Consider the following 27,748-nt stretch of genomic DNA (forward strand, 5'->3'; position numbering starts at 1 on the left):
TTCACTTCAGTGAGCTGTTGTCGTTCTCGTGAGTTCAACGTGTTGTCGATCAAATTTAAATCACGTGATCCAGTAGATAAATAATCACACGTCACAGGAAACAGGAAATGAATAAAGTCTGTAAACTTAAGACTCGTGACTTTAAGTTTCACTGAGTTAAACAGAATCGTGCGTCAGCTTCTATTTTCGATCGACTGTGGAATTCGAGCTCATGCGTCTACGAACAAATTGATGAAGACTGAGATTTTCTAAAAATAGACCAAAGCAGGAACTCCACACAATCAGGGTTTGATGAGAGGAGAGAAAACAAGTCTCTTGACACGTTCGATCTGAATCTATCTTTACATCAGTGACATCATCAGGTTGATTACATAGAAAACCTTCAGAACACGTTTCCTCCGGCACAGGAAAACAAACGACAGTGATTTGACAGTGGAGCAGAGAGAGGGTGATGAAAGGTGCGTTCGGGTCTCGGAGGTGTAATTTCCACCTCATCTCATAATGAAGTATTATACTTTAATGTTATAGCCCATTAACTATGACTGGTATGTACTTTGCATCAGCGCCGACTGCTCTGCAAAGCAAAGTGAACTTTAGATTGATTTCCTGCCCTCGAGGCAGCAGCTCGTTTCCACTCCCGTCACTTCGGAGTGAAAATCAACTCGCGGACATTTGAATAATTAAAACAGTCACGGTTAAACATGGAGCCACTGTTATTTTTTATGTTTTTTTTTATTTTATGTTTATACGTCTGGAGCCGCACTCGCGTTTTTTCCGAAATCAATTTTTAACAAGAAGTCAAGTAAAAGCCAAAAGAAGCATTAAAAAAAACTGAGAATCAATTTAAAAAATGTGTTGTGAATTCTCCGCACATTTTTACTAGAGCTGGTACTTTTTATTTAAAATTCAAACATAAAAATTCAACACAGCTAACGACATGTTTGGATTGAAAAATACACAGAAGCACATCAGATCATTTTGCCTCCTGAGTGAAGCAGTGTCGTGCTTTGGTTACAAAAATATGAAAAACATTCCAACAAATAACGTCTTGATCACAGAATGACGCACGACTGTCGCTTACACTCGATTCTGAACGACAGGTCAAGGGAAAGAGAGTGAAAGACAAGGTCTGGAAAAAAATTAATGTGTCGCATGTTCTGAGGACTGCGTGGACGGTAAAAATGTTACGGATGAAAGCACAAGCGAGCAAGTGGCGCTGTGCACACACACACACACACACACACACACACACACACACACACACAAACACACAAACACAAGATTAGATGTCTAATGTTATTATGAGAAGTGTAAAATAGATTTGGTGTGACATCGTGGTCGCTACAGTCCGGATAATTAACGGAAACACTTATGTCGTATTCGTTCAAACTTGAAAAGTGACGACGTTAGATTCTACTCATGTCAGTTTGCATATTTAGATGAAATATCTTTGAGGTGTAATCAAGTTACTTCTGACAAGTTACTCCTTCAGTGGAGCTTCAGGCGCCTGATTCATCCTGATGCTTCCTGGACGGATTCCATTGGACGATTTCCAGAAATGCCAAACTGGGATTAGACCCCAGCGTGGATTGAGAGTCTGATGGAGGGATTATATTTCCCCTGAGACCTGGAAAGACCCTGGGATCACTCAGGGGGAGCTGGAGAGCTTCTCTGGGGGGAGGAACATCCTGATTAGCCTCCTACATCTCACCTCCTTATGCATCCCGAGCTGATCCAATCAAAACGGCTCGTGCGGCTAAGTAGCCTGAGACACAGATTGTGATCGGATTATTCAAAACCTCTGGAGGTGGTTTCAGGCAGATTCTCGCCAGATGTTGGATTCTGAGGAATCAACCACCGAGCGTCTGATTCTCCTGCGTGAGAACTGAGCTCCTCAGGTCGTTCCATCAAGTGTTTTCTGATCAATTTTTGAATCAGATGATATGAAAAATGATTGACAAGTGACACTGACTCACGATTGGTCGAGAGCGTGTGTGGGTGGGACCTTGATACCTCAGCTCCACCCACTGTTCGATATTTTAGCTTCAGATTTGTCGACAGGCTAATATGTGTTTATCAAGCCAGGAGACAGATGTGGTGACTGAAACATCTGTCATTATCGTTTGCGCTCGATTCCACAGCGGTGTATTCATGAAGTCATTTTTAAAGGCAGTAATGGTCACAGTGGGGGGGGGGGGGGGGTTTCCATGTGCTTCTTAACTCAGCTGTAATCAGTCCTCAGTCGATGAGGAGCCTGCAGACTGCGGTCGATAGAGACCACCTGCATTTAGACGCCGCTCTCCGCTCGCCCTCCACACCTCCGTCCCTCTCTCTCTCTCTATTTGACTCATAAACGAGTGCAAACGGCAGATCGATAAAATCTCATCCCGGGTTTTATTCCGACTTCCTCCGGCCAAAATATTATTCCTCGTTCTTCTCTGTAAAGATTTCATCTCTTTCCAGAATGTGACCTTCAGCGATAATCTTTCTCTCTTCCTCTTTTACTTCACCCATCCCTTCTTTTCTTTCTTTTACCTCTTTTCTTTATTCCCTGACTCTCACTCACTCCATCTTTATTTTTTAAGACTTTCCCCTTTTTCTGATTTCGTCCTTTCCATGCTTCCACTCTTTATTCCTCTTTTCACCTTGCCTTTAACACTTCCTCTCCTCTCTCTCTCTCTCTCCTCCTCCACCAGCTTGTTATTCTATCCATCCTTTCCCTCCACCACCTCCTCTCACTGTCGGGTATTTTCCTCACCTCCCTCCTCCTGTCCCATTCATGGCGTCACACCTTCTCCTTTCCTTCTTCCGTCTATTCTTTCTTTCCACTCATTTTCTTTATACATCCTTTTCCTTCCTGTCTTTTGACTTGTTTTTCACACCTCTTTTTTCTTCTTCTCATCTTTAGCCTGTTTTCCATCGCTTCTTCTTTCTCACTCCTTCCTCTGTTTCCCCATCTTTCTTCTCTCTCCTCTTCCTCCATCCCTTGTTTCCTGTTCGCCTTATATTCATCCTCTACCTCTCCTTTCCTCAATCATTCCTCGTGTTCTCCTCTCATTTTATCTCCTCCCCCATCATTTTGCACATTTAGTTCTCTCCTCCCTCTTTACTGGTTTCCTTCCCCCTATCACCCTCTCCCTTCTCTTATATTCCTCTTTCTTTTGAATCCCTTGTTTCCTTCCTTTCCTTTCCTTCAGATCTTTGTTGCTCCTCCACATTTATTTATCCTCCTCTGTGCCCTTTCCTCTTCCTCCCTTTCCTTCCTTTTCCTTCCTCTTCCTTCCTTTCCTTCATTTTCCTTCCTTTTCCTCCCTTTCCTTCCTTTTCCTTCCTCTTCCTCCTTATCTTTCCTTTTCCCTCCTCTTCCTCCCTTTCCTCCCTTTTCCTTCCTTTTCCTCCCTTTCCCTTCTTTTCCTTCCTCTCCCTCCTTTTCCCTCCTCTTCCTCCCTTTACTCCCTTTCCTTTTTCCTCCTCCCTTTCCTTCCTTTTCCTTCTTTTTCCTTCCTCTTCCTCCCTTTCCTTCCTTTTCCTTCCTCTTCCTCCCTTTCCTTCCTTTTACTTCCTCTGCCTTCCTTTCTTTCCTTTTTCTTCCTCTTCCTCCCTTTCCTTCCTTTTCCTTCCTCTTCCTCCTTTTCCTCCTTTTCCCTCCTCTTCCTCCCTTACCTCCCCTTACTTCCTCTTTCCCCCTTTCCTTCCTTTTCCTTCCTCTTCCTCCCTTTCCTTCCCTTTCCTTCCTTTTCCTTCCTTTTCCTTCCTTTTCCTCCCTTTCCTTCCCTTTCCTTCCCGTCTTCCCTCTCTCTCGTCCCTCTCTCTGGTTCTTTTGTCTCCTTCAGATCTGGTGAAGCGGCAGGAGGATGAATCAGCTGTTCGGCCTCGTGAAGACTCACTTAGCTGTATTTCATGTCAGTGGGCGAGCGCTGCTGATAAAGAACAGATTGAGAGAGTAAGAGAAAGAGAGCAAGTGGGGGGGCGGAGAGAGAAACACGGTGGGTAAAGAATAACGCTCCGGGTGAGGAGAGTAAATAAAAGAAGAGAAATTGAAGAGGGAAGATTAAACGTCTTTAAAATCTCTACAAACCGAGCGTTCAGCCCATCTGCTGCTGAGACGTGATCCTGCTTCACCGACCCCAGTGGTTTGTGGCAGCGAGTTACGGGCATTATGGGAAAAATAGAGTATTATGGGACCTGCATTATGGAGGGGGGGGGGGGGGGTGCACGCTGCTGCTGAGCCGTCACACAATCCCACCTTCACCGGGGTTTACTGAGCGTGTGTAGTGTGAGCTCCTGCAGAGGTGAAGCACCGCGGCCACATACTAATACACCCAGTGAAATACTGCAGCTCCAGTGATCCGGTGATTTATGGCTCGCTGGCTCTCGGGGCACAAATGGCCGTGGAAGTTTATAAAACTGTATTATTAAAAAATGAAGGAGGGGAAAGGTGCTGACGATAATGTTTGCATATCACCGTGGTTTCTGTTTCCAGGTGATTGATGGAGCGGCTGCTCGCTCGCAGGACGCCGGATACGTAATTCATGAAAAGTGAGAGAAGTGATATCTGATCAGAAAACAATGAGGACGCAGCCTGAAGCAGGAACACTTATAAAAATATGATAAAATAAACTATAATAACCTGCGAAAATACTACAAATAATATAAATATCTGTGCCCACCATTAAAACCGGTATTAAATTCTGATGCATGAACCCTGTAAATAAAGATGCATCTCTATATCCTCACGTTACGAATATGGGCGTGGCCAAATTCCCTAAATTCTGCAAAGTCAGATGATGATGAATCGTTCACTGCTTTACTTTGACATTAATAAAAACCTCAAGGTGATCTCAAGTGTTCTTATGATTAGTTTTGCGTTTGCTAAGTGAAAATTTGACTTTTGCCCTCATCGTTCAAACAGCTGCTTGTGTTATTGTCACTAGCTTCCGTTGTGGTTGTGTTTGCGTTGTGTGGCTTTGGATTTCATGTTTTCCATTAATGCTCATGTGTGAGACGTCTCTGCTTACTTACGTTAAACCTCTGCTACTGAAACACAGGCTCACAATTACTGCCACACAAAACAATCTTTAGTATTCACGTGATGACGTCTCCAGCTGCAGCGTTGAGCTGTCGAGGCTGCAGTGGCGTTCGAGCTCCTGCAGGAGGCGCCGGCTGAAGTTTAAACCGCCGCGGAGCCTCTGATGTGTTTTTCTTTCAGGTCGATAACCGAACCAACCATCTGCTCCGAAAACTCTCCTCTGGGAAAATGCACCGGGCCATTAAGACCACAACTACTGCCACCTTAAACACACTCTTCACAAGGGCTGTCAACCCTTCACACACACACACACACACACACACACACACACACACACACACACACACACACACACACACACACACACACACACACACACACACACACAAACGCACACACACACACATACACACACACACTGTACATGTTACTGTAAATCCCTCATCGTTTCAGCACCGTCGGCACAAACTCTGAGGCGCTTTTACTTTGACGAGGACGTTCACATTAAACTTCATGTGATGATATTTTCTGGACGACGATACAAACTGTGACCTTGTGTTTTCACAACCTGTCAATTCAAACATATTCCAGAGTTCAATCATCTCAACAGAGGAAACACTTCCTGCCGCCTTGTTAGCAGCATGGAGAAGCTGTGGAAGCTTCCCAGTGAGCGAGTGGTCGTGAAACTGGAAGAACCTGGACCTTCTCCTGCTGCTGCTTCACAGGAGGAACATGAGCAGACGCTCTTTAACAAAGTTCATGTGTGAAAATTACTCAAGTTATTAGGAAATGTGAAATATTTGTGTGGTTTCTTCGACAAGAGAAAAGAGCATTTCAGGTAAAAACCTATTTCCTCTCTGTTGGTTGCAGCTCTTCATTAAATACAAAGAGTCCCAGAGGAGGAGGAGGAGGAGGAAGAGGAGGAGGAGGAGAAGGTCTAATCTAGGTCTAAAGGCTCCAGTATGCTTTTACGTATCCGTTTCGCGTAAAGGGACGCACAGAGACCAGAGAGTCTTTTTGATTTTTACTTCTCCGACGACTGTACGTTTGAAAACAATTCACCGCCAAACCCATAGGTGGCGCAACGGAAGACGAGCTCAGAGAAGCCTACCCCATTTCTGGGAAGAAGAAGTCCACGTGTGTCTGTTTACCTCTGTTAGCCTGCCTCCCACACACTGAACCATGGCAACTAACAGAACTAAATAAAGTGACACCCAGCGGGTCAAGATGCTGATGTTATCGTTTCTTAGCGCAGCGGTTCCCCGGTCTTGTTTCCGAACTGTGTTGCTGATTCCACAGCTTGAATCTGCTTGAGGCTACATGTAGCTAGAAGCTAACCGGACCTAGCCCCCCCCCAGCTAGCTCCCCCCCAGCTTCCACACACAGTCAGCAGGGACTCCCGACACTAACTACTACTATCCAGTGTTTGCTTCTAACCTGACGGTATTATAGAAACAGTGTCATGATAGAAGTGGAATTAAAGTCGTGACAGAGGGTTTTTGCACTGTTACCACCGCAGTTAGCATGGTGGCTAGCCCGCTAGCTTAGCCCACTAGCGCCGTTTTGAAAGCTCGTTATAACCGTCTGTGACCGTGCACACATGCCCTCAGTGCTCGAACGAGCCACCGTCAGCCGGACAACTCCGCTGGCTTAACACACACGTCACATTCATCGTAGAATCGTAGTTGTGTTCGTGTTTGTTGTGAATCAGGAAGTTAGAGGTCCGGAAATGTGAAATCCGGAAATTACGTCGTAGGGAAATGATGTCGTTCGCGGACCAATCACAGCCAAGAGCTGTCCGTGGGCTCTCCGACATGAAGACGGATAGTTAGAAAAATCAAAGGTGCACGAAAAGCTGTCCGAGGCGCTCGGAGAGGGCGTTCCACGACGGATAAGGTGGTCTTATCTATCCGTATCCGAAAAAACGGACAAGTATAAAGGAGCCTTAACATTTGTGTCTGAGGAGGAGGAGGAGGAGGAGGAGGAGGAGGAGGAGTAGGAGGAGGAGAAGGAGGAAGAGGAGGAGGAGGAGGAGGAGGAAGAGGAGGAGGAGGAGGAGGAAGAGGAGGAAGAGGAGGAGGAGGAGGAGGAGGAGGAGGAGGAGGAGGAGGAGGAGAGTGAAGGTAAATAACTTCAGGTCAGATTCCAGACGGACGACCTTCACTCCAGTTCCACGGACCTGCTCCTCCAGACCTTTTCTCCTCACCTCCTTCCTCTGTTCTTTTCCTCTGATTCACTTTCACTCGTCCTGGTGGTGAAACCCAGAAGAGAAATGAGGATGAAGGTGAAACGTACACGGGTCCGTCTGGGACTGGGAGGGCGGGGGGGCCTGGGGGAGGTGTCAGCCATGTGGGGGGGGGGGGGGGGGGGGGGTGTTAGATTGCACATTATCATGAAATATATTTAGCCGTCCTCCATCTCATTACAGCGGGTCAAAGAGAGCTGGAGGAGGATCTGGGTGGAACAAAGCAGAACGAGCCACTGAACACGTTTAGCATGGGGGTGGGAGGGGGAGGAGGGGGAGGAGGAGGGGGAGGAGCCTGCAGCGCTAACAGACAATTAAAACTTCTTCTCAAGGAAAAAGAAAAAGGAATATAAGACAAAAAATGTCTCGTAACTACTTGAGGACATGGGGGTGGGAGGGGGAGGAGGAGGAGGAGGAGGAGGAGGAGGAGGAGGAGGAGGAGGAGGAGGAGGAGGAGGAGGAGGAGGAGGAGGAGGAGGAAGAGGAGGAGGAGGAGGAGGAGGAGGAGGAGGTCTAATGCCTACGGAGCTTCTTCATCCATTTACCAACTAACCGACAAACATTTGTGTCTGAGGAGGAAGAGGAGGAAGAGGAGGAGAAGGAGGAGGAGGAGGAAGGGATGGGGAGATGTTGAGATACAGGAGGAGGAGGACGAGGAAGAGGAAGAGGAGGAGGAGGAGGAGGAAGAGGAGGAGGAAGAGGAGGAGGAGGATGAGGAGGAGGTGGAAGAGGAGGAGGAGGAAGGGATGGGGAGATGTTGAGATACAGGAGGAGGAGGAGGAGGAGGAAGAGGAGGAGGAGGCAAGCCCCCCCCCACCCCCCCATCCCCCCCTTCTCATCACTAACAACTAGAGACCCTCAGTGTCATAAGAACTTCCTCCACTAAGAGAAACCATCTCTGACAAACATTGATCTAACCTCCACTTGTTGGTCTGTACGTTTCCTCCGTGTCCCGTCTGCTAACATGGATGAGATGGCATTTACACAGTGCAGCCACCAGGGGGCGACAAGACATTCATATGGCTTCACTGTTGGGAGGTGTCATTACAGTAAGATGTGTATTATTATTATATGATATTAAAACAAACAGCAGTGAGTGATTGATTCTGAAAGATCCATCTCTCCTCAGCCGTCGGATGAACTTATGAGATAATACTCAACAAACTGGATTATTAATATTAAATATGATCCATGTAAATATCCTGTTAGCCTGTAAATCACAGACGAGAAACTCTGAGCACGAAAATTTACATTTTATTTTGTGTGCGTATCTGAAAAACTTGGCCGTGATCCACAGTGAATTTCTCCTTCATTAACTTCTGGTGACGTCCTCACTGCGTCCCCCCCACCCCCCCCACCCCCACCCCCCCCCCATTCCATCAGTGCCTGTTATAATGCTAATGAGCCATATGGCAGACACACAAGTACAAATGAGGGCAAACGACAACAGAGCAAGTACACAAAAAAATACAAAGATCCATCCTGACAATTAGAACACAACATGGTGTTCTAATTGTCAGGATGGATCTTTGTACTCTGATGATGTCACGTGGTCGCCGTGTTGGCGTCGGCCGAGTCACGTGATCACCAGCTCCTCTGCAGCTGCTCCGAGTCGAAGCTGTGACACAATCTCACAACTCCACTGTAGCTCGTTCAGTAAGGAAGCTTCTCCTCTGATCTCGCCTGAAGCAATGATGTGTAAATAAAGATGGACGACGTGTTTCCACTTATGCTAAAATATGCTAAAATATAAACAAACATTTCAAAACACATCAGAGTAATGAGATACTGCAGCCAGCCACCAGGGGGCAATCCAGATGTTTGGGCTTATATTTAGGGGGAGAGGTACAGACATCGGCCAGTTCCCACAATGCAACTTGCTCACAAAGAGTTTTGCGGCTGATTATTTTAAACTTTTCTAAATAATTCAAATGCGTCCGGCTTCACACAACGTGTTGTTACACACGTGTTGTTACACACGTGTGTTTGTATTAACATGTTCATTCCCTCTGAGCAGAGGTGGGACCAGGTTCTGTAGCGGTGAAAACTCCGGTCTCCTCCAGAGGAATCTGGACTCGTCATGTGACTGTTCTCGTTCGTGCTTCCAGAGGAACGCCTCATTAATTAAAGGAGACATATTACGCCCATTTTACCACAGGTGATATGGTTCCTTGGGGTCTTAATGAAATGTCTGAAACATATTTTGGTCAAAATACCACAAGGATCATGTAAAACAGCACCCTGTCTAAAACAGCCCTACTCAGATTGACCTGTTGATCGGTAGCTCGCGAGCTAACCGGGCCGGTGGAGCCGGGCCATGTAGCGAGACTATGACGTCAATTCTGCTCGTAATCCCATTCGACTCCATCCAGCGTATCGTTTCTGACAGAGAGGAACCACAACATATCACGGGAGTTGTTTTTTTCCAGAGATTTTGGGACGGTAGACATGCTAGTTACCCAAATTAACGTGTAGAAGCACTACAAAAGTGGAATTTTAAGACGCTGACGTGGTCACCTTCCTCTGCTTCACAGGGACGTCCCCTCCGAGTGGATCCTCCCATCAGCGCTGACAGGACGCCATCACGCTGCTGGTTCTGCTTCCTGCTGGATGCTGTGACTGCATCAGCTCTAACTGCAGTCTCCTCACACAGATGGTCCATTAGGTGTCGAGCAGGATGAAGACAGAGCTCCGCCTCCTGCAGGACGCCGCCTGTCACTGAAACACATCTGCCTGTGGAGATCAGACCCCGGCTCTCGAACGCAGCTCGTTTGTCAGGACGCCGGCTGCAGGCGCCCGAAGCCACGCCTCAAATCTGATCTTCATGAGCGCCGAGGCCGGGAGTGATGTCACGACTGTGGTGGATGTCCTGGAACCCCGAGGCCGGTCAGGTGTGAGGTCACAGACATGCAGGAGCCATTTTGTGCCTCATCTCTCTAAAGAGGGCGTGCACGTGGGGTCAGTGCGCCCCCTGGTGGAGACGGACAGACGACCACGTGCACGTAACGAGGACCAATGAGAATTCACCATGAAACAAATTAAACAAATTAAACAAAGCAAACACCAACGTGACGATAAATCCTCAAAACTGTGATTTGAAAGTGTTGACTCAGTTTATCTCTGTGTAAAATCCAATGTAAGTATACACACACACTTACACACACACACACACACACACACACACACACACACACACACACACACACACAGGGTTTAATGGACTCTTCATCATCTCCTTAACGTGGTCAGCTGACAGGAATCCACTGGCCACTCGTACACCAGCACATTTCCTATTCACTCCAGATTAAACCGTGAAATGCAGAACGCCTCCTTGAATAAATTCCTCGCCGCGGAGCCCCCCGCCCCCCCCCCCCCCCCCGGCAGTAACTCTGGAGAGTCTTTTACGGTCTTATTACGGCTTAACGGTGTCCACTCGGAGCCGGAGGTAAGAGACCCGGGAGTCGGAGGCTGTCGGGGGGGATTTACGATCCCAACAGGTTTGACGAATCCTAAAGATGAAGATCACGCAGGTCGTTTCCCCGGAGGACGGAACCATTAGTCCGGGTTTTCTGTTTGTGTTGCAGTTAAACTCAAGTCGCACAATCCCTCCGACACTAACCGATAACGTGAGGTTGTCATAGAAACCGGGTAACGATGCTGTCATCACTGCCACTGTGCTAAAAGTTGTTATTGCAATTAAAAACACGTAAACTTTGATGGGTCTTGACAGACGAGTCTAAAGTTCTGGAACACGTCTCCTTCTCGCTGCCACTCGAACTTTCCTCAAAGCAAATATCGGAAAGCGATTCCTGGAAATCTTTCTCTAACGGCTCAGCATGAATCAGCAAACAAACCTCGAGCGCTGCCAATTACCACAGGTTAGATTTATAGTTCTGTTTGTTTTCACACCGGGGGTTCGATTCCGTGGCTCGTTAGTGGACACGAGGAACCGGAGGTGCAGGATTTCCATGTCACTGAGCAACTGCTTCGGTTTAGTAAATAATAAAAGTGAAAAATAGACTCGGAGCAAAGTGGAACCTTCCTCAGTGTTGGTGAGGATGAATAATTAATACTTTATTAATATATTAATTCTCAAACCTACAAATTTAGAAACAAGCAGCTGGGAGGCTCAGGCTCGGTTCCTGCTGGTACCTCCACGTCAGGACCTGAACCTGAACACACAACCTGACGCCCATGATTAACACACATGTTACACACTCACTCACAACGTCACAACCTCCTTTATCTGTTGGTGCTCGAGTTGTGTTTTTGGATAAACATCTGTAGATCTATTTGAATATTTAACTTTCACCTCTCAGCCGCTGCCTGTCCACCTTTAATTCATTAATTCATTTCCGACCCAGGAGGCCAGACTCGGGGTTTGGATGAATCCCAAATCCCAGCTCAAAGTCTCGGAGTGCCCTCGACCGGGTAGTGGTCCTCGGGCTGTAATCTAAACCCAGGACACCGGTCAGGGTTCATTAGGTTTATTCTGGGACTTGTCTCTGACCATTTTGAATTTAGAAATGCTCCGTTTAGAGAACAAGCGTCCGTCAGTCCCACAGACACCAACCTGAGGACCAAGATTTCCCTCAATTCAGGGCAGAGACACTTTTCTCAATGGGCTCAATCAGTTTTACTTGCTGGGCTCAAAATTGTCCTGCGATCTTTGCAGCCTGTTACCGCTCTCACTCGCTCTCTCGCTCTCTTTCATCCCTTCCCACCCGTCCGTCTTCAATGAAAAATGATCCAGTACATGAAAAAGGGAAAAGGCATTAAAAGTCCTCACAGGCATTTCTGCGGGAAGGAACTCTCCCAAGGGCAAACGTTTCAACCGAGGCTTGGTAGCATGCGAGCCGACCCCGGAGCCCAGAGGCTGATGCAAGCTATCGGCGGTAGCTTCAGGCTACCGAGGGTCCACAGGGTCCACAGGGTCCACAGGGTCCACAGGGTCCACAGGGTCCACAGGGCTGAGGCCGAGGCAGAATGAAACCAGTCTCAGCAGCTTGGAGGAAAACATCAAAACACAAACACACTCTCATTACAAAACAGCGAGGGCGCAGCGGGTCAGGCCTCCTGGAGCCTGCGTGCTGAGGGCGGCTGATCCCCGAGCCCTTCTGGGTCGTGACCCGGGGATCCAGAGTCCGGTGGAAGCTGCTTCAGCGGCTGAAGGTCGGAGCTGTTTGAATAATGACCACGAATAAATCCGAGCCAGCCGAGCAGGAAGCCGAGGTCAGAGGTGCAGGGTTAATCATCCCAGAACTCAACTGTAGGGCGCCGCTGAGTTTCGCTTGTTAGCCGATGTTTTTTAAAACTTTCCAATTAACTTGCTGAAGCTTTGCTCTCCGTCTCCTGAAGGACGACGGCCTCCACGATGTCTTCTTCTTCTCCCGCTGTTAGACTTAGCTTTGCCAGGTCCTGACCCCAATGATCGCACACATTCAGGAGCTGGACTCCATCAGTGACGCTCGGAGCAGGTGAGCGTTAATAAGCTGAGCTCTGAAAACGATTTGCCCTGAAAGTTCACAGTTTCAACCCCTCAGCTTATTAATTTCCCTGCAGAACTTCAGGCTTCAGAGCAAAGAGAGAATAATGGAAGAGAAAAGGTTTGAATGTTCTTTTGTTCTCACTTTGCTCGTCAGTGTGAGTTCATGGAGGAAGAAGCTGCCGCAGTTCCTTTTCATGGAGTAAACTCCTCAGTGGACGTGGTGCCACAGGTCGCCACCTAGAGGCAAAGAACCTTCCGAGTTCCCGTTTCAAGTATCTTTCAGATTCATACAAACTCAACAAAAAGGCGTTATGAAGATGTGTCGAAGGGAACGTGAGGAAGTGGAGACGCATCATCTGTTTCTTCTTTGTGGGACAAATCAAGTTCTTCTCATCTCATCTGAGTTAAAGTCCGTCACTCCACCACACACACACACACACAGTACATAGCCTGACACACATAAACACATTATATACATTCTCACTAATTTATCCACATACACACTCTCTCATGGCTGCTGATGCATAGATGCAGTTACGCCTCAGCTGTAAGTTGAATGATATTCCCTAATGAGTTTATATATACAGTATATTTATGTTTGCATGTGTTAATGCTTTGTCCTGCAGATTTATTTGCGAGTGAAGTATCTGGTTCGGCCTCGGCAGCTTCTCCTACTTTCTCTCTCCCGAGTCGTTAGTTAATATTTAATGTGTTTTTTTCCAGTTTGGAGTGTTACATTATACAAAGAGGCTGTTAAAGACTTATGAGTTTGGCACAGTTCCGTCCATCTGCCATCTGCAGCCCTGACTCTGCCCCTGATCCCACATGCAGGGGATGGTCCTGCGTCGGGTCCCGGGAGGAGCAGAGATGCAGATGTTGCCCCGGTGCAAGTGAGTTCAACATCTGCTGGAGTCTGGCAGCGAGTCCTGGAAGGAGGAGGAGCTGAGTTCTGAGATCAGAATCCGTTCAGAACCCGACGGTGGAAAAGACAATGACTTGGTTTGTGCCGCAAAACAATACTTTAATGAAAAGGTAAAGTGATAAACGTTGTGTCTGGAGCGACAGTAAAGAGATAGCATCTTAATGTACACTGAAAGAAATATCGGGACTAAGTCAAACTAAAAATGAATCTCTATCGCCCCCTGGTGGCTGGCTGCAGGATAGGTCCGAAGTGCCTGATGCTACGACCATCTTTATCTTCTCCTGGTTACTGAAGACATTTGTTGTTTTATTAACAGCTACATATCTAAATTGTTTATGTAATTATGACGTGCATCCATTGTTGCGTTACAAAAATTGCATACATTTTGTTGACGCAGAGAATGAGGTGAACAAAAACGCAGTAGCAGTGTTTTCAAAGAAGTGTTTTTACTGCCCTCTACTGTTTCTGTAGCAGAAGTGAATTTTCTTGTTTTTTTTACAGTGCAGCGTCTGAATTGAAAATCAAGGAAATTGATTTATTACGTTTGTTGTAATTTTTTTAAGTTAAAGCAGCGACAGACGAAGCCACAGGTGAAGAAGATGTGATGCAATTGAAAAGGCGACAAAGTGTAACGTCCTGATATCTTGAATAAAATTGTCGATTTGTTGTTGAGAACATTTCCGATAAAGTAAATACACGAGTCAACAGAATGTATGATTCAGGTCTGGTTGTTTTTAATGAAGAATTGTTACACGTTGTATCTTTAGAGGGAAATAATCCATCAGATCAAACTCTCCTGAATGACTTTGATCTCTATGTGTGTAACATCCTGCAGCTGAGTGTGTTTCCAGGTTGTGAATTTTAAATGTGTGTTGATGTTGATTTCCATCGGCGAGCTGCTGGGCTCTGATCTCAGTCGGCCACAGAAGACAAAAGTGCTTCCGGTGTGAGACGATTCAAACGTGAACAAGAAAGAAAAATTTTAAAATGTTTTTCCTCCTGCGATGCTTCTCCTGTGATCTTGCAGCCATCTTTGATTTGCCTCCTCGGAACATGAAAGAGACGGAGCGGCGTAATGTGGAGAAGTAATAACTCAGTGAGAGCAGCTGATAAAGACGAGGAAGGGAAGGAGGAAGAACAATTACATGTCTCTCTTCTCCGCTGGCTGCTCACTACCTCCCCCTACTGTCCCTTCTGCACAATCATCAAGGGCCGGATTCAAACTGTGAACGAGACGCAACAGAGTCAACGGGACGTGAGTCAGGGAAATTAAAGGAGGATCAGATTTAAATCAATAAACTAAAAAAAACAGTCGGTATTGTTATTGAGTTTTTAAACGACGTGTAGGTGTGAAAATAAAGACAAATGATTGTAAGAGTAATCTGGTTTCTGAAAGCAGAAGAATTCCGCGAGCTCAAAGGGTTTTAGTTTGTGTTTATGATTCATGATCACATTTACCTTCAACTCTGACAGGTTCAGTTCTCATCTCAGGCTAATGAGCACCTGAAGGTCTGAGATCAGTCCTCCGTGTTTCAGCTCCTCAGGCGTCTGAAGGTTCTGGAGAAACCTGCGTCTTCCAGGTCAATTCATCTGCACTGGCTGATGTATTTTTTAAGAAACCTACAATAATGTTCATGTCGAAGGTTCCAACGAGATTTTCATGGTCAATATTTGCATTTGCTCTTCTGGCAACGAGAAAATTATTAAATATGTTCCTGCAGCTGAACGTGGTTTCTTCATCGTGGTGACGGTCGTTTGTCGAGAGCTTCAGACACTGAAGTTATTAAATCACATATCAAGGTCTTGTAATCACAAACTGTAAATAAAGACGACATGACGGTGAATTTTACGATCGCCCCCTTGTGGCTGGCTGCTGTATGTGTGCCATAAACCCCTCCTCCATGTTGGTAGACATGCACCCAACCCAGATTTTCGACATCAGGAGAAAGCAGAGATGTCTCGTGGATCTTTATTTACAGTAAAATGCAACTACCGCTTCCTGCTATTTACAGACGAACAATCACTTGTTATTGTGTGAATAATAACCGAGAATAGCACAACAGCGCCTCCTGGAGACGAGGTTAGGAACCGGACACGCTAGTTCACCTCCTGTAGCTTTAACCAGGTCGTTTCAGCTGTTGGAAACAAACCGAACCCTGATCTCTGCGTGAAAGCATCGACTCAGTTCATCGCTCAGACACAAGGACGCCTCCGCCACGGCAATAAAAAAGATTCAAGTAATAACTAGATGCTACGTGCACGTGTTTATCTGTGCACGTGACGTCCAACACACACGAGTGACTCAACAGCTGTTAAAGTGCAGATTAGACCTGAGGACGAGCTGAGTCTCTTTGACGTATGACGGCCCAGCGGAGGATCATAAAGCCGCCACATGTCATTACCAAAGCCATCGTTCCTCCCCCGCCAATAAAATACTTAATTACTCCCTGCATATAACTTTAATTGGCCCAACTGAGGTCATTGGAAATCCATGATACTGCTTTCATTGGCTTGGTTACGGCTCCTACAGCTATTCACCGTCCAGTCAGACCAACGGCCGGCTCCCGGCAGACAGACGGCGAATGGGAACACAAACAGGGGGGACATGACGAGGGGCGGAGTCTAATGGAATACTTTCTGTTGTGGTTCGGCTGCAGAAACGTTCGCCAGCACAAAGCAACACAACAGACAGTCAGAGAATCATCATAGTTTGCTTCTGATGCACGTGGACATTTTATTCGTGTAGAAACGACTCAAGTTGCAAATGTCATTACTTATAAACCAATTAACATATTTGTACAATAGTCAAATGTTCTATTTTGATCATTTGCAAACTGTACGTTCATATCTCACAAGCACAAACACCACTTGTTAGTGAGTCAAGATGTTCTTATGATTAACGTGCACATTATTAAATATGTATCTGCCTGTTGCACCTGATCCTTTAGACACATACACACGTGTTGTTTAAAGTTTTAAAGAGTTTAGAACAAACTTTGAAATACTTTCATTTTGAAACTAAAATGTGCTTTCGTCGCTGCCATTGAACTTATAATGTAATAGTCATCATATTAAAATGATAAATCAGTCATTCAGGTAAGTCCCATTTTCAGGTCAGAAAATATAAAACATTAATGAAAGAAAACTATTGTGAATAATACAGGAGTAATTTTAACCACGTTGATTGTAATAATATTAGAACCTGGAGTCACATCTGCTTTATAAGCAGCAGAAGCATAAATCCAACACAAGTAACTTCTTGGTTATTGTCTAATAATTGTTTTAAATATTTTTTGAGGCAATTCATCAGAATCCTGGAGTGAATTCATCAGAATGTAATCTTCTGTGAGGAACCCGGTCCAGACGTCCTCTCTGCTGCGGACGTGAGCTGAACGAGGAGTCGAGTGGCAGCGGGGCCGTCGCTGCCGCTCGACTGTAAGTCACTGGGTCGACACAATCACACAGAGACACAATCAGGACACGTGAACACACTCTGGGTCACACACAGACGTGAGAGTAAAGTCTTGTGGTTCGTCGGTGCTGCAGAGAAATCACTCTCTCTGGATTCTTAGCGTCAACACAACTCAAACTCGAGCAGCTGCTCCTGTCAACGCCTTCACTCTCTGGTTCTGATGTATCCTCCAGCCATAAAAGTGAGGATTTAATGGACATGTTAATGCTCCCAGAGGATGACCTCTGACCTCTGTGCTCGGGTCACCCTGAGGAAACGGCTCCGGCTTCAATCTGCCACGAAGTCCGGAGCCAGAAACCAAACTGAGAGAGAATCAGACGGGCCGTCGTCCAAGAGGCTTTAGTGACGCAAAGAAACAGAACAGAGTCCTCAGAAACACCTGATGGAGGACATGGCAGCCGCCCGACACACACACACACACACACACACACACACACACACACACACACACAACCCGCTGGCAGACACAACGGCAGCAAAGTCAAACAAGTCGAACAACCAACACAGATGCACAGGAAACAAAGACAGCAGGAACAAAAAAAGTGGCTCAGCTGCCAAATCAGCAGAAATCAGAACAATGATTCAGCTGCTCAGAAACACACGTGACGCACAACGTACGACAACAGCACAACAGCAGACACAAGGACTGGTAACACAAAAACACAACCGTGGCTTCACTTGGGACACGTCCAGCGTTTCAGCGTCCAAGACTCCAGACAAAGACACGACGTGTTTTCACCTCTTTTTGTGTAACTATGTTTTATTTGAGCTTTTATGCAGTTTAGCTTGATACGTCTGTGTCTTTACTAGTAATTCATAAATCCATGTTTTCATTTCACAGTTAAGTCGTTGATTTATTCATTATGTATTAAGAGTCTGAGTCAGATTGTTTTTAAACATTACTGCAGGTTTTTTCACCTTGAACCTTCCGGAGGCTGCAGATGAAAACTAGCGTAGCTCAACCTGCCACGTTCCAACGTACTTATTAACATTTTCACTGATTTCTCAGAGATTAATTGATGGATTGTGATGAAATAAAAATGGAGATGATTGTGTTTCACGTCGTCCATCTTTATTTAAAGTCTTTGACCTGAACAGGCGGCGACAGATAAATAATCACTGAGAGATTCGACTTTGAAAGAAACACTAAGACTAAGACTTAAACTGTTCATCTCCTGTTAAACAACTGTAGACACCCCCTGTACTCCCTCCCCTCCCTCCCCCCTCTGTGTCTCCCCCACTCTGCTGAGGACGGAGACAGTCATGAACTCAGACTCAGTGAAGCCGGAGAGGACGTTAATGAATGAGGACCAGGATGAAGACAAATTTGCTCTCGCAGAGGACGTCGCCTCTGAAAGGTTTGAGTCAGAGAAGAGCCAGACCGAGGGGGGGGAGGGAGACAGAGAGGGAGAGAGAGAGAGACAGAGAGAGACAGAGAGAGAGAGAGAGAGAGAGAGCACCCATGGGAGCTGTGATGTGGGAACACTGGGCTCAGTCAAGAAGGAGACACTTCAAACCTCTGTTTATGTAATAACCAGATTGAATGGATGGACTGATGAACGGGGGGGGGGGGGAAGATAATAGTGAGGGACGCCAGAACAGAGAGAAGACGCGTTAGGAGGGAAAGAAAGAGAGGGAGAGAGGAAATGAAGGAAACGGAGCGAGCAGAGAAATAAGGGCTAGAGAATCCGAACGTGTTATTTTGCTCCGGAGCAGATTCTGTGATATTTAACGTCTTCATTACGCTCAGTGTTGTTAGCTCCCTGCTAATTATCCTGCTGCGGAGAAAATACATAAACAAGTGATGATTAAATCTGTCCTCGTGTGCACGGTCAGCACTTTCCTCCAAACCTAATTAACATGGAGGAGAGTGTAAGGAAGCGTGCTGGACTCCAGCCACACGAGGCAGCGTTCAACAAGTCAGATGTGAGAGCTTCAGAACATCGGGAAGGAAACGTGAGATCCAGGGCGAGTACGACAGATATGAAGGATATGAAGTCAGAGTCATTATATCATAATAATATTAAATAACCCTAAAAATACCAGGTTATCTCTCAGATCACACAGACAGTAGGTGTCATAGTCATGAAATAGTTACATCTCCAACAGGGAGGTTGTGTTTGTTATTTAATCAGCAGGATTATTATTTTTGTATTTTGTTTCACTTCCTCTTTCTCGTAGCAAACAAACGTACGAACATCGCTCTGAAGCCGACAGATTCCGAGCGACAGGTTCACAGACTGAACAGAAAAAGACAACTTCTCACGAGAAAGAGCAGCTGAATCTATGAGGCTCGTTTGTTTGGACGGTAAAAACTTTATGGACGAAGCAAAACAACAAGTTAGAGATCTCTTATTTTCACATGATATTAAGTGGCAGAGTAATTTAGAAGACGGCGGCTGCATCAGTTGAGATCATTAATCAAAAAAACTGCTCTGATATAGTGAGGGCCCTTTGAGTTTGATGATATAAAAAGGGGCGGGGACGCCATGATTGGACGCGTCTCGTTCCTGTGAGCAAACTCCATTTCCCATCAGACCTTGCCCTGAGTCGGGCTGATGTGATGACCACATGTCACCTTCTCCCTGCCGAGGCCTGTGGGCAAATACCAGCTCTGCTCCAAGTGGTCCTTCTCCTCCCATCATACAGGAGCTCTACCAGCACAGATCTGCTAACACCAGCATCGCTCTCAGCTCAGTGACACACGTGTGGTGAGTTCAGCGTCCACTGGAATCAGCCAAGTGACCGTTTCCAGTCGGCAAAATGGACAAATGTGAGTTTTAATCAAATTAAAACAACTTTCACTGCACGAGACAAAGACTTTTCAGCTCCGTGATGCCGAGAGACAGAAAACACACCTCAGACCTCCGAGGGTTTAGAGAACAAGACGTCCTCAGTCGGGACTCCGGTCGCTCACTCACCCATCACTCGGAGCCGCTCGGCGCCCACCACCACCTCCTGCTCGTCGGCGGAGAAGAGGAGTTTCCCAGCGGTGGATTTGACTTCAAACATCTTGCCCTGCGCTTTAAATCCATTGGCTCCTGCAGCGAAAACACAGGAAGAGAGAGAGAGGAGACATCAAAGAGGGGCGAGCGGAGGCCGCAGACCATTTCTCACTGAATTAACTTCTTATATTGGAAAATGTGTCCAGGACCTGATGACATCTTCAAATTAAGACTCAGACTTTACCCTCAACCATCACATGTAGATTCCTCCTGGAGACTATTCAACAAACCAAGTGAAGTGATGATAACATAAAGTTAGAGTTACATTAAATAACGACAGTACACATGTTATGGTGTTTTATTATAAAACAGATTCAAGATGAGCTGGTTGACATTATATCAGAATATTAAGTTTCATGTTTACACGTCTGTTTCTGTTTTGGTCTTAACCGCCTCCTGAAATCGAATTAATTTGAATGTAACTTGTGTAATTATAATTGTATAAAAATCCCTTACTTGCTGATATTTGACGGTAATTCACAAAGAACTATTGTGATAAAGTTAAATAAAATCTATGATAAAAGAGAAATAGTAAGAATAATAAAAGATGTCAATAATAATGACAAAAGAGATTTAAAGGTTTGAAATATTAAACCACCACTTGTTCGTCATGTGACAAAGTGTCACAGAGTCTGTCGCCTCAGTATGACAGTGCTACATCTGTCCTGACATCTGTCCTCACAGAAACATCTGTACAGAGAGGTTAATGTTCCTACTTTGATCTGACATCTTAAAACTCTGAATTCAAGTGAGAAGTTGTCAGTCAGCTAGTGTGAGTCAAGTTGAAGAGATATTGAGAGAAACCTGTTGAGAACCTGCAGCTGCCTGTCATCCAGATGTGACCGGAGGTTTTCACAGTTTCTCTGAACGTCTGCAGGTCAACGCCGGAGCCGCCACGACTGTGACAAACAAGTGATTCAAAACGAAGACGGGTCCCTTCAGCTCAGATTGCTTTGTCTCACACGGCGGCTGAAAAACACCCGAGAGGCCTGACTGATCGACACACGCTCAACTGATTCTGTGCTCTGCGTCTGGGACGAGAAGAACCTCCGAACACCGACAGGCGTCCTCCTCCGTGTCGGTGGTGAACATGAGAGACACTTCCTGTGCTTAGGGAAAGAGATTTTCATTCAGACTGTCGTCACTATCTGACGGGAGGACGGACGAAGAGGAGAAGAAGAAGATAAGATGGAAGAAGAAGAGGAAGAAGAAGAAGAAGAAGAAGAAGAAGAAGAAGAAGAAGAAGAAGAAGAAGAAGAAGAAGAAGAAGAAGAAGAAGAAGAAGAAGAAGAAGAAGAAGAAGAAGAAGAAGAAGAAGAAGAAGAAGAAGAAGAAGATGGAAGCAGCAAGTTCACTACGGCAAGAATTCATCATGTTCAACAATCTGAAACTTCTCGATTCTTTAGAAAAGTCTGAGACGTTGGTTTGTGAAACCAAAACAGAAAATCTCTGTGAATAATTGAACAGAAACGTTTCTACATGTTGTGTTGCAGCGGATGTCGTCATTGTTGTTGGTTCTGAAGAATGAAAACATGAATCATATCAAAAGGAAAACGTGAAGGAGCAGATGAAAGCAGTTTGTGTTTCTCACCTGTGACGAGCTGCGTGAGGAGCTGGTTGTTGCTGCCCAGGATGTTGATGGACACGTTTCTGGACGACTGCAGGAACAGCGGGCGGCCCTGTGGACACACGGAGCGCCGGCTGCATCAAACTGTCTCGCTCTCATGTTCAAGAGCAAGAAGGAGAACGAGAGAGAAAAGAGCAACTTCCCTGTGAAAGGAAGGTTTTAATGCACGTTTTCTTCTAGAGCTTTTCTCTCACGTTCGTGGAAATGAAACATCTCATATATATTTAGTTTAAGTTTTTAATTCACATCAATTTGTCCTTTTACATCTGCAGATTTAAATCCTGATCAAAGGCCGTTCAGTGAATATTTGGTTTTTCCAATCCTTTGAGACATATTTCAATATTTCAGTTTAATCTAAATTCACCAAAGCTTCCAGATTCATTCCTGTTTACATCCAAAGGTTTTTACTGAAGGTTTAATTCATAATTTGATTTATAAAAGATGTTATTCAGACAAACATGGAGAGACATCAAAAGATTCCTTCTGATAAAACCTTGGGTTATAATATGTCAGCAACATAAAACAAGAACTTTTAACCATTTTCAGATTCCACAAAACTAGATAATAGATTATTTTGTGAATTAATTTGTCAAATTATTAGTTCAAGACCAAATAGACGTCATGGAGATCTTCATTGGTCACACGCATGTGGAGGGTATGATTTGATAGTAACATGAAACATGGACTCACATGTAAGACTTTACCTCAAAACACACACACACAGACAGACACACACACACACACACACACAAACACACTTAGACCTAAGCCGACCGCTCTATTCGCTAACTTCCATTTCCCAGAGTGCCCTGCACCGATGTGAATGCCGATCACGTCGGACACTCGGCTCTTTCTGTGCCCGGCTAATCTTCATGCCTCAGTCAACTTCTTAATTAGAGATAACGGCCGGACCATTGTGGCGCTGTGGCGGCTGAGGGGGGTGGGGGGGGGGGTGGGGGACCAGCCTTGTGTGTATATTACTGATAACATTATGGCTCCCGACAAACTTACTGAAGTTCCCACAGTAAACGCAGTGAATGTGCGATACACAAGCAGGAAGTGATTACAATAACAACGAGCTGTGACCTGAATGTGCGACGAACAAGAAGTTTGAGACTCGACACAAAGAAGAGTGTCAAGGTGTGTGTGTCTGTGTGTCAGTGTGTCTGTGTGTCAGTGTGTGTGTGTGTGTGTGTGTTTGTGTGTGTTACTTCTACTGAGGAGGTTTTATTTTCATCCCTGGCCGTTGGTTTGTTTGTTTGTTTGACATTTCCATTGATTTCCCAGGGAATTAATAATAATAATAACTAGGGCTACGTTGTAGCACTAACGGGCCCGAGGCAATTTAAAGCCTGTTGCGGTCGGTGGAGAGAGAGCGATCGCTGACCAAGCGCACATCTCCGCGTTGCATGCGTTTTACGCTCTGCGGCAAGGATAAACGCTTCACTTCCTGCGTCCATCACGTAATGTTAATCCTTGCCTGCTAATTGCTCAATACGGTCCACGCTATCAAATAGCACATTACACTGCAAAAATGTTATGTAATCGAATGATAGCTGTAAAGCAACGCTTACTTCCTGTTGCCAGTAGGTGGCGCCATTACTATTATTACGTACAGACTAATATATCTGTTCAAGTAGGCGCTCTGATGTAGTGTGAGCAATTTTGTGTCAATTGGACAATTTTACAACAACTTAATTTTCACACTGAAGGTGGCGCTATGACCCTGAACTAATATTAATATATGGATGTGTTCAGGTCACGATTGTGATCATAGGTCAGTAGATCAGAGCTGGTTCCCAGAAGTTGAAGTTGATCTGATGAAAGCTGTACGACAAGTTCGTCAAAGTACAAATGTGGAAAATGGCCAAAATAGCCATTAAAGTAAAAAACGGCAGGCTACCTGTTTGGTCTAGCATTTCTGTCCAAGAGACTTATTTGTTTTTTATGAAAAAACACATGTCCCTATAGATTTTTGTAGATGTCGACCAATCGACGCCCTATTTCCCTGAAAAAGCCCAAAAGGGAAATACTAACAGAGCCTCCCATCGCTCGGGGTTTAGTGCAGAAAAGCTGCAAAGACAGAGAATGAACATGAAGACTTTTTGAGTCAAGGTTTGTGGAGTTTCAGGAGTCTTCATCAGCTTTGAATGAGATCCTGGAATGAAGACAAGATTTGTATTGCTTTTATTCATCTGCTTTATACATCTGTTGGACATGTTGACGCTCTGAGTTCATTGATCATTTCATCAGTAAAGTCTGTTCAGTGAGTTAAAGTTACACACAACCATTTTGTTTCACCTCCGTCTCACATGTGGAAAAGAAAAGAACAAAGAATCAGCTCATTGATGAGCATCAGGATCAACACAGGTTCTAAAACATCACACAACCTGATTTCTACATTGATTTAGAAAACAATAGCAACATTAGTTCTTTCAAACACATTCATGTCAGTGTAATTATAGATTTCTGTCTATACAAAGTGAGAACTAAATACTTGTGATAAAGGAAGGTCAGTGTTTGATTGACAGCTGATCTCTGTGCGGAGCAGAAACGTCACCACGACGAACTTTGATCAACAAACATGGAGACAAAAGAAGTTAAAGATTTACACACAGAATCTAAATCACTGCTTTTAATGACTCGTGTCTATTTGAGTTTACAGAACTCAGCTGTGGATTCATAACCAACACTAACTCCAGCATAGAGAGGCTGAGTGAATGTGGTCTGGACTCTGTGGAGGAGAGTCATGGTGTCAGAGACTCTGTAGAAGGACAGAACACCTGCACTGTGATCCAGGTACACTCCTACTCTGGAGGACACAGGACCTGACACTGGAGTCTTGATCCTGTTGTAATAAAAGTTATAACTGTTTCCATCACAATATAATGACCAAGATTTATCATTGGATCCAAATAAACATTCATGTGAGCTACCTGCTCTGCTGATATTCTTGTATGTAACTGCTACCCAAACTGCTCCCCCCCCCCCCCACCTTCATCTCCACCTCCCAGTAACAACGTCCAGTCAGACTCTCTCTACTCAGGACCTGAGGCCAATAAGTGAATCTGTCTGGGTGATCAGAATACGACTGTTCTTCTCTCATCCATGTTACTTTTCTGTTTCCCTCAGATAATAACAGCTGTCTGTGTGCTGTGTTTGGATCCAGTGTGATTTCCTGTGAATATTTTAAGAAGTCAGCTCTGGTCTCTGGCTCTGGTTGTCGCAGTAAAACATCCACTTGAGACACAATCTGTAAAATCTTTGTCCTTGTCTCACTCAGAATGTCCTGTAGTCGACCTCTGACCTGGGACACAGCTGCTGTCACGTCCTCAAAGTCCCTCAGAGGACGGATCCTGAAGCTGGATGAGTGTGTAGATTCACTGAGTGGTGACAGTGAGGGGTAGTTGTGTAGAAACTGGTTGTGATCCTCTGTGTCTGAGAGCTGCTTCAGTTCATGGTCTTTCCTCTTCAGCTCAGTGATCTCCTGCTCCAGTCTCTCCTGAAGCTCTCTGACTCGACTAACTTCAGTTTCCTGCTGGGACCTGATCTGCTGCTCCACATCAGAGCTTCTTTTCTCCAGCAGACGGATCAGCTCAGTGAAGATCTCCTCACTGTCCTCCACTGCTTTATCAGCAGAGCCATTGAGGGCCTCCTCCTCCTGTTGAAGCAGCTTCACGTCTTTCTCTGTGTCCTGGACTCTCTGCTGGATTGTTTGTCTCCTCAGCCCGAGCTCTCTCTGCCTCTCAGTCCTTTCTGCTGCAGCTGACACTGTGTCGTGGTCTTTATGTTCCTCCACAGAGCAGAGATAACAGATACACTGCTGATCAGTGCGGCAGAACATCTTCATCACCTCATCGTGACGAGAGCAGATGTTCTCCTGGAGCTTCTCCGAGGGCTCCACCAGCTTGTGCTTCTTCAATGCAGCTGACTGAAGATGAGGCTGGAGGTGTTTCCCACAATAAGAGGCCAAACAATTCAAACAGGACTTGAGAGCTTTCAGTTTTCTCCCAGTGCAGACATCACAGGCCACATCTTCAGGTCCAGCATAGCAGTGATCAGCAGGAGCAGCTTGGAGTCCAGTCTTCTTCAGCTCCTCCAGTGAAGCAGCTAACATGGTGCTTGTCTCCAGGACAGGCCTCGGTGTGAAGGTCTGTCTACACTGAGGACAGCTGTAGCTTCCTCTCTCCTCCTCTTTGTCCCAGTGGGTGTTAATACAGCTCTTACAGTAGCTGTGTCCACAGACAGTAGTCACCGGATCCTTCAGTAGATCCAGACAGATCGAACAGCAGAACCTTTCTCTGTCCAGTAGATTTTCTTGCTGCTCCATTTCAGCTGCTGCCAGAGACTGTAGAACAGATTCACTTCCTCTGAACAGAAACAGTTCTCTGCTCCTCCCTCTCTCCTTCACTTCCTCCTTCTCCCACGTTTTAACACACTATTGAAAAGAGCAACAGTCTGGTCTTACCTCTCCTCAGCAGTGTTGTCAAACTGTTTAAAGGCAGCTGCCTTTAATAGTTAGTTCAAAGGCAGCTACCTTTAAACAGTTAGTTTAAAGGCATTGATAGTAAATAAAATGAAGAAAAAAAATTGACACATAGAGCTGTTCAGGCTTGGACTCTGATCATGAGACAGAAGTTTGGTGGTGATAGGACAATGCACAGTGGAGTTATGACAACATTGTCTCCTTTGGCGAAGGATAAACCTTCGCCGCACATCAATGTTTACACGGTTTGAGGAAAGTCCCAATTCTGACCTTGATCCAATGACCTGACTGAACTCTTTTGCACCCAGGAGCAGTTCATCAAAGTATAAAACATGTCACTTTCTGTAGCCAGCAGTTGGCGCTGTGATTTTAAGTCATGTTGTCTATGTAGATGTCTTCAGGCCGGGACTCTTGTCCTACATGTCTAGTTTGGACTCAATTGGACAAAATATGTCCGAGATACAGAACCTTGTGTTTTTGATTGCGTGTAATCAAACTTTGGTGGCACGCCACGGTCACAGCATGTGATGAAATCAAATATACCGAGGTAGTTCATATCTCCATCTTGTTGAGATGACAATCACCTCAATTTGGCGTTTGACGAAAAGTCAGAGTAATCTTATTCCTACATTATGAATGTCTTTTTGCAACGCCCATTTCAAATTACTCCAGAATACAATTACTTTTAAGGGTTTTGAATTTCCTGCAAACTTTGGTAAGAATTTTAGCCTGTCTAGGCCCTGAAAAAGCCCAAAAGGGAAATACAAATCCTACGAAATACAATAGGGCCTCCCACCGGTAATAATACTGATAAATACTGATAAATTGTCTTCCTGAAACAGTTTTAAATAAACAGTAAAGTAAAACGCAGACATATTTCCACCAGTTACTTGTCCTGTTCTCAAAGTTCCTCTTCCTATCGAGCTTTCCAGCTCCTCCTGACGAATCCTGGGTGTTTCCCAGGCCAGGTTGGGATTCATTATCCCTCCAGGGAGTTCTGGATCCACCCCGGTGTCTCCGCCTGGTCCATGGGCCTGAAAACTTCCAATGGCGGACTCTGAAGTCCTGCTCCATCTCCAAGACTCAGCCCAGACTCCCGATGTTCTTTGGTCCCTCCCCAGAGCTCATGACCTTTAGTGAGGGTCAGTCACCAACCACATGTTACTGCTGAACTGATCCATCTCTTCATCTCCTGCTCCATTGTCTCCTCACTCGTCCACAAGACCCTGAGACACCTGAACTCCTTCACTTGGAGCAACATGTCTCCTGAACCCAGAGAGAGCGACCCAGCGTCTCCAGCAGGGAGCCAACCTTGAAGCTGCTGATCCAGTTAAGTGGACTTTAACTTCACACTGAGCCTCAGACCCTGTAGCTGATAAACAGATGGAGTCTGGACCTGCTGCATTGAACCAGTTTCTGAGCGAGCTGCTGCAAATCGCTCCTCTGGCTCAACTTACTGAGCTTTAATTCAGGC

General features: G+C 45.5%; 1 protein-coding gene across 1 annotated transcript in view; it reads right to left on the reverse strand.

The window, feature by feature from the left end:
- The window catches only part of sgcd (sarcoglycan, delta (dystrophin-associated glycoprotein)), a 102,469-nt gene that overhangs the window by 18,320 nt on the left and 56,401 nt on the right, over positions 1-27,748 (reverse strand). The window contains exons 4-5 of the mRNA XM_061086012.1: positions 21,753-21,840; positions 20,078-20,197 (exon numbers count right to left, since the gene is read on the reverse strand). Coding sequence (XP_060941995.1) covers positions 20,078-20,197; positions 21,753-21,840 — 208 coding nt within the window. The remainder of the gene's footprint in view (positions 1-20,077; positions 20,198-21,752; positions 21,841-27,748) is intronic.

This window comes from Limanda limanda, chromosome 14 (genome assembly GCF_963576545.1).
Source record: "Limanda limanda chromosome 14, fLimLim1.1, whole genome shotgun sequence".
In the NCBI taxonomy this organism is placed as follows: domain Eukaryota; kingdom Metazoa; phylum Chordata; class Actinopteri; order Pleuronectiformes; family Pleuronectidae; genus Limanda; species Limanda limanda.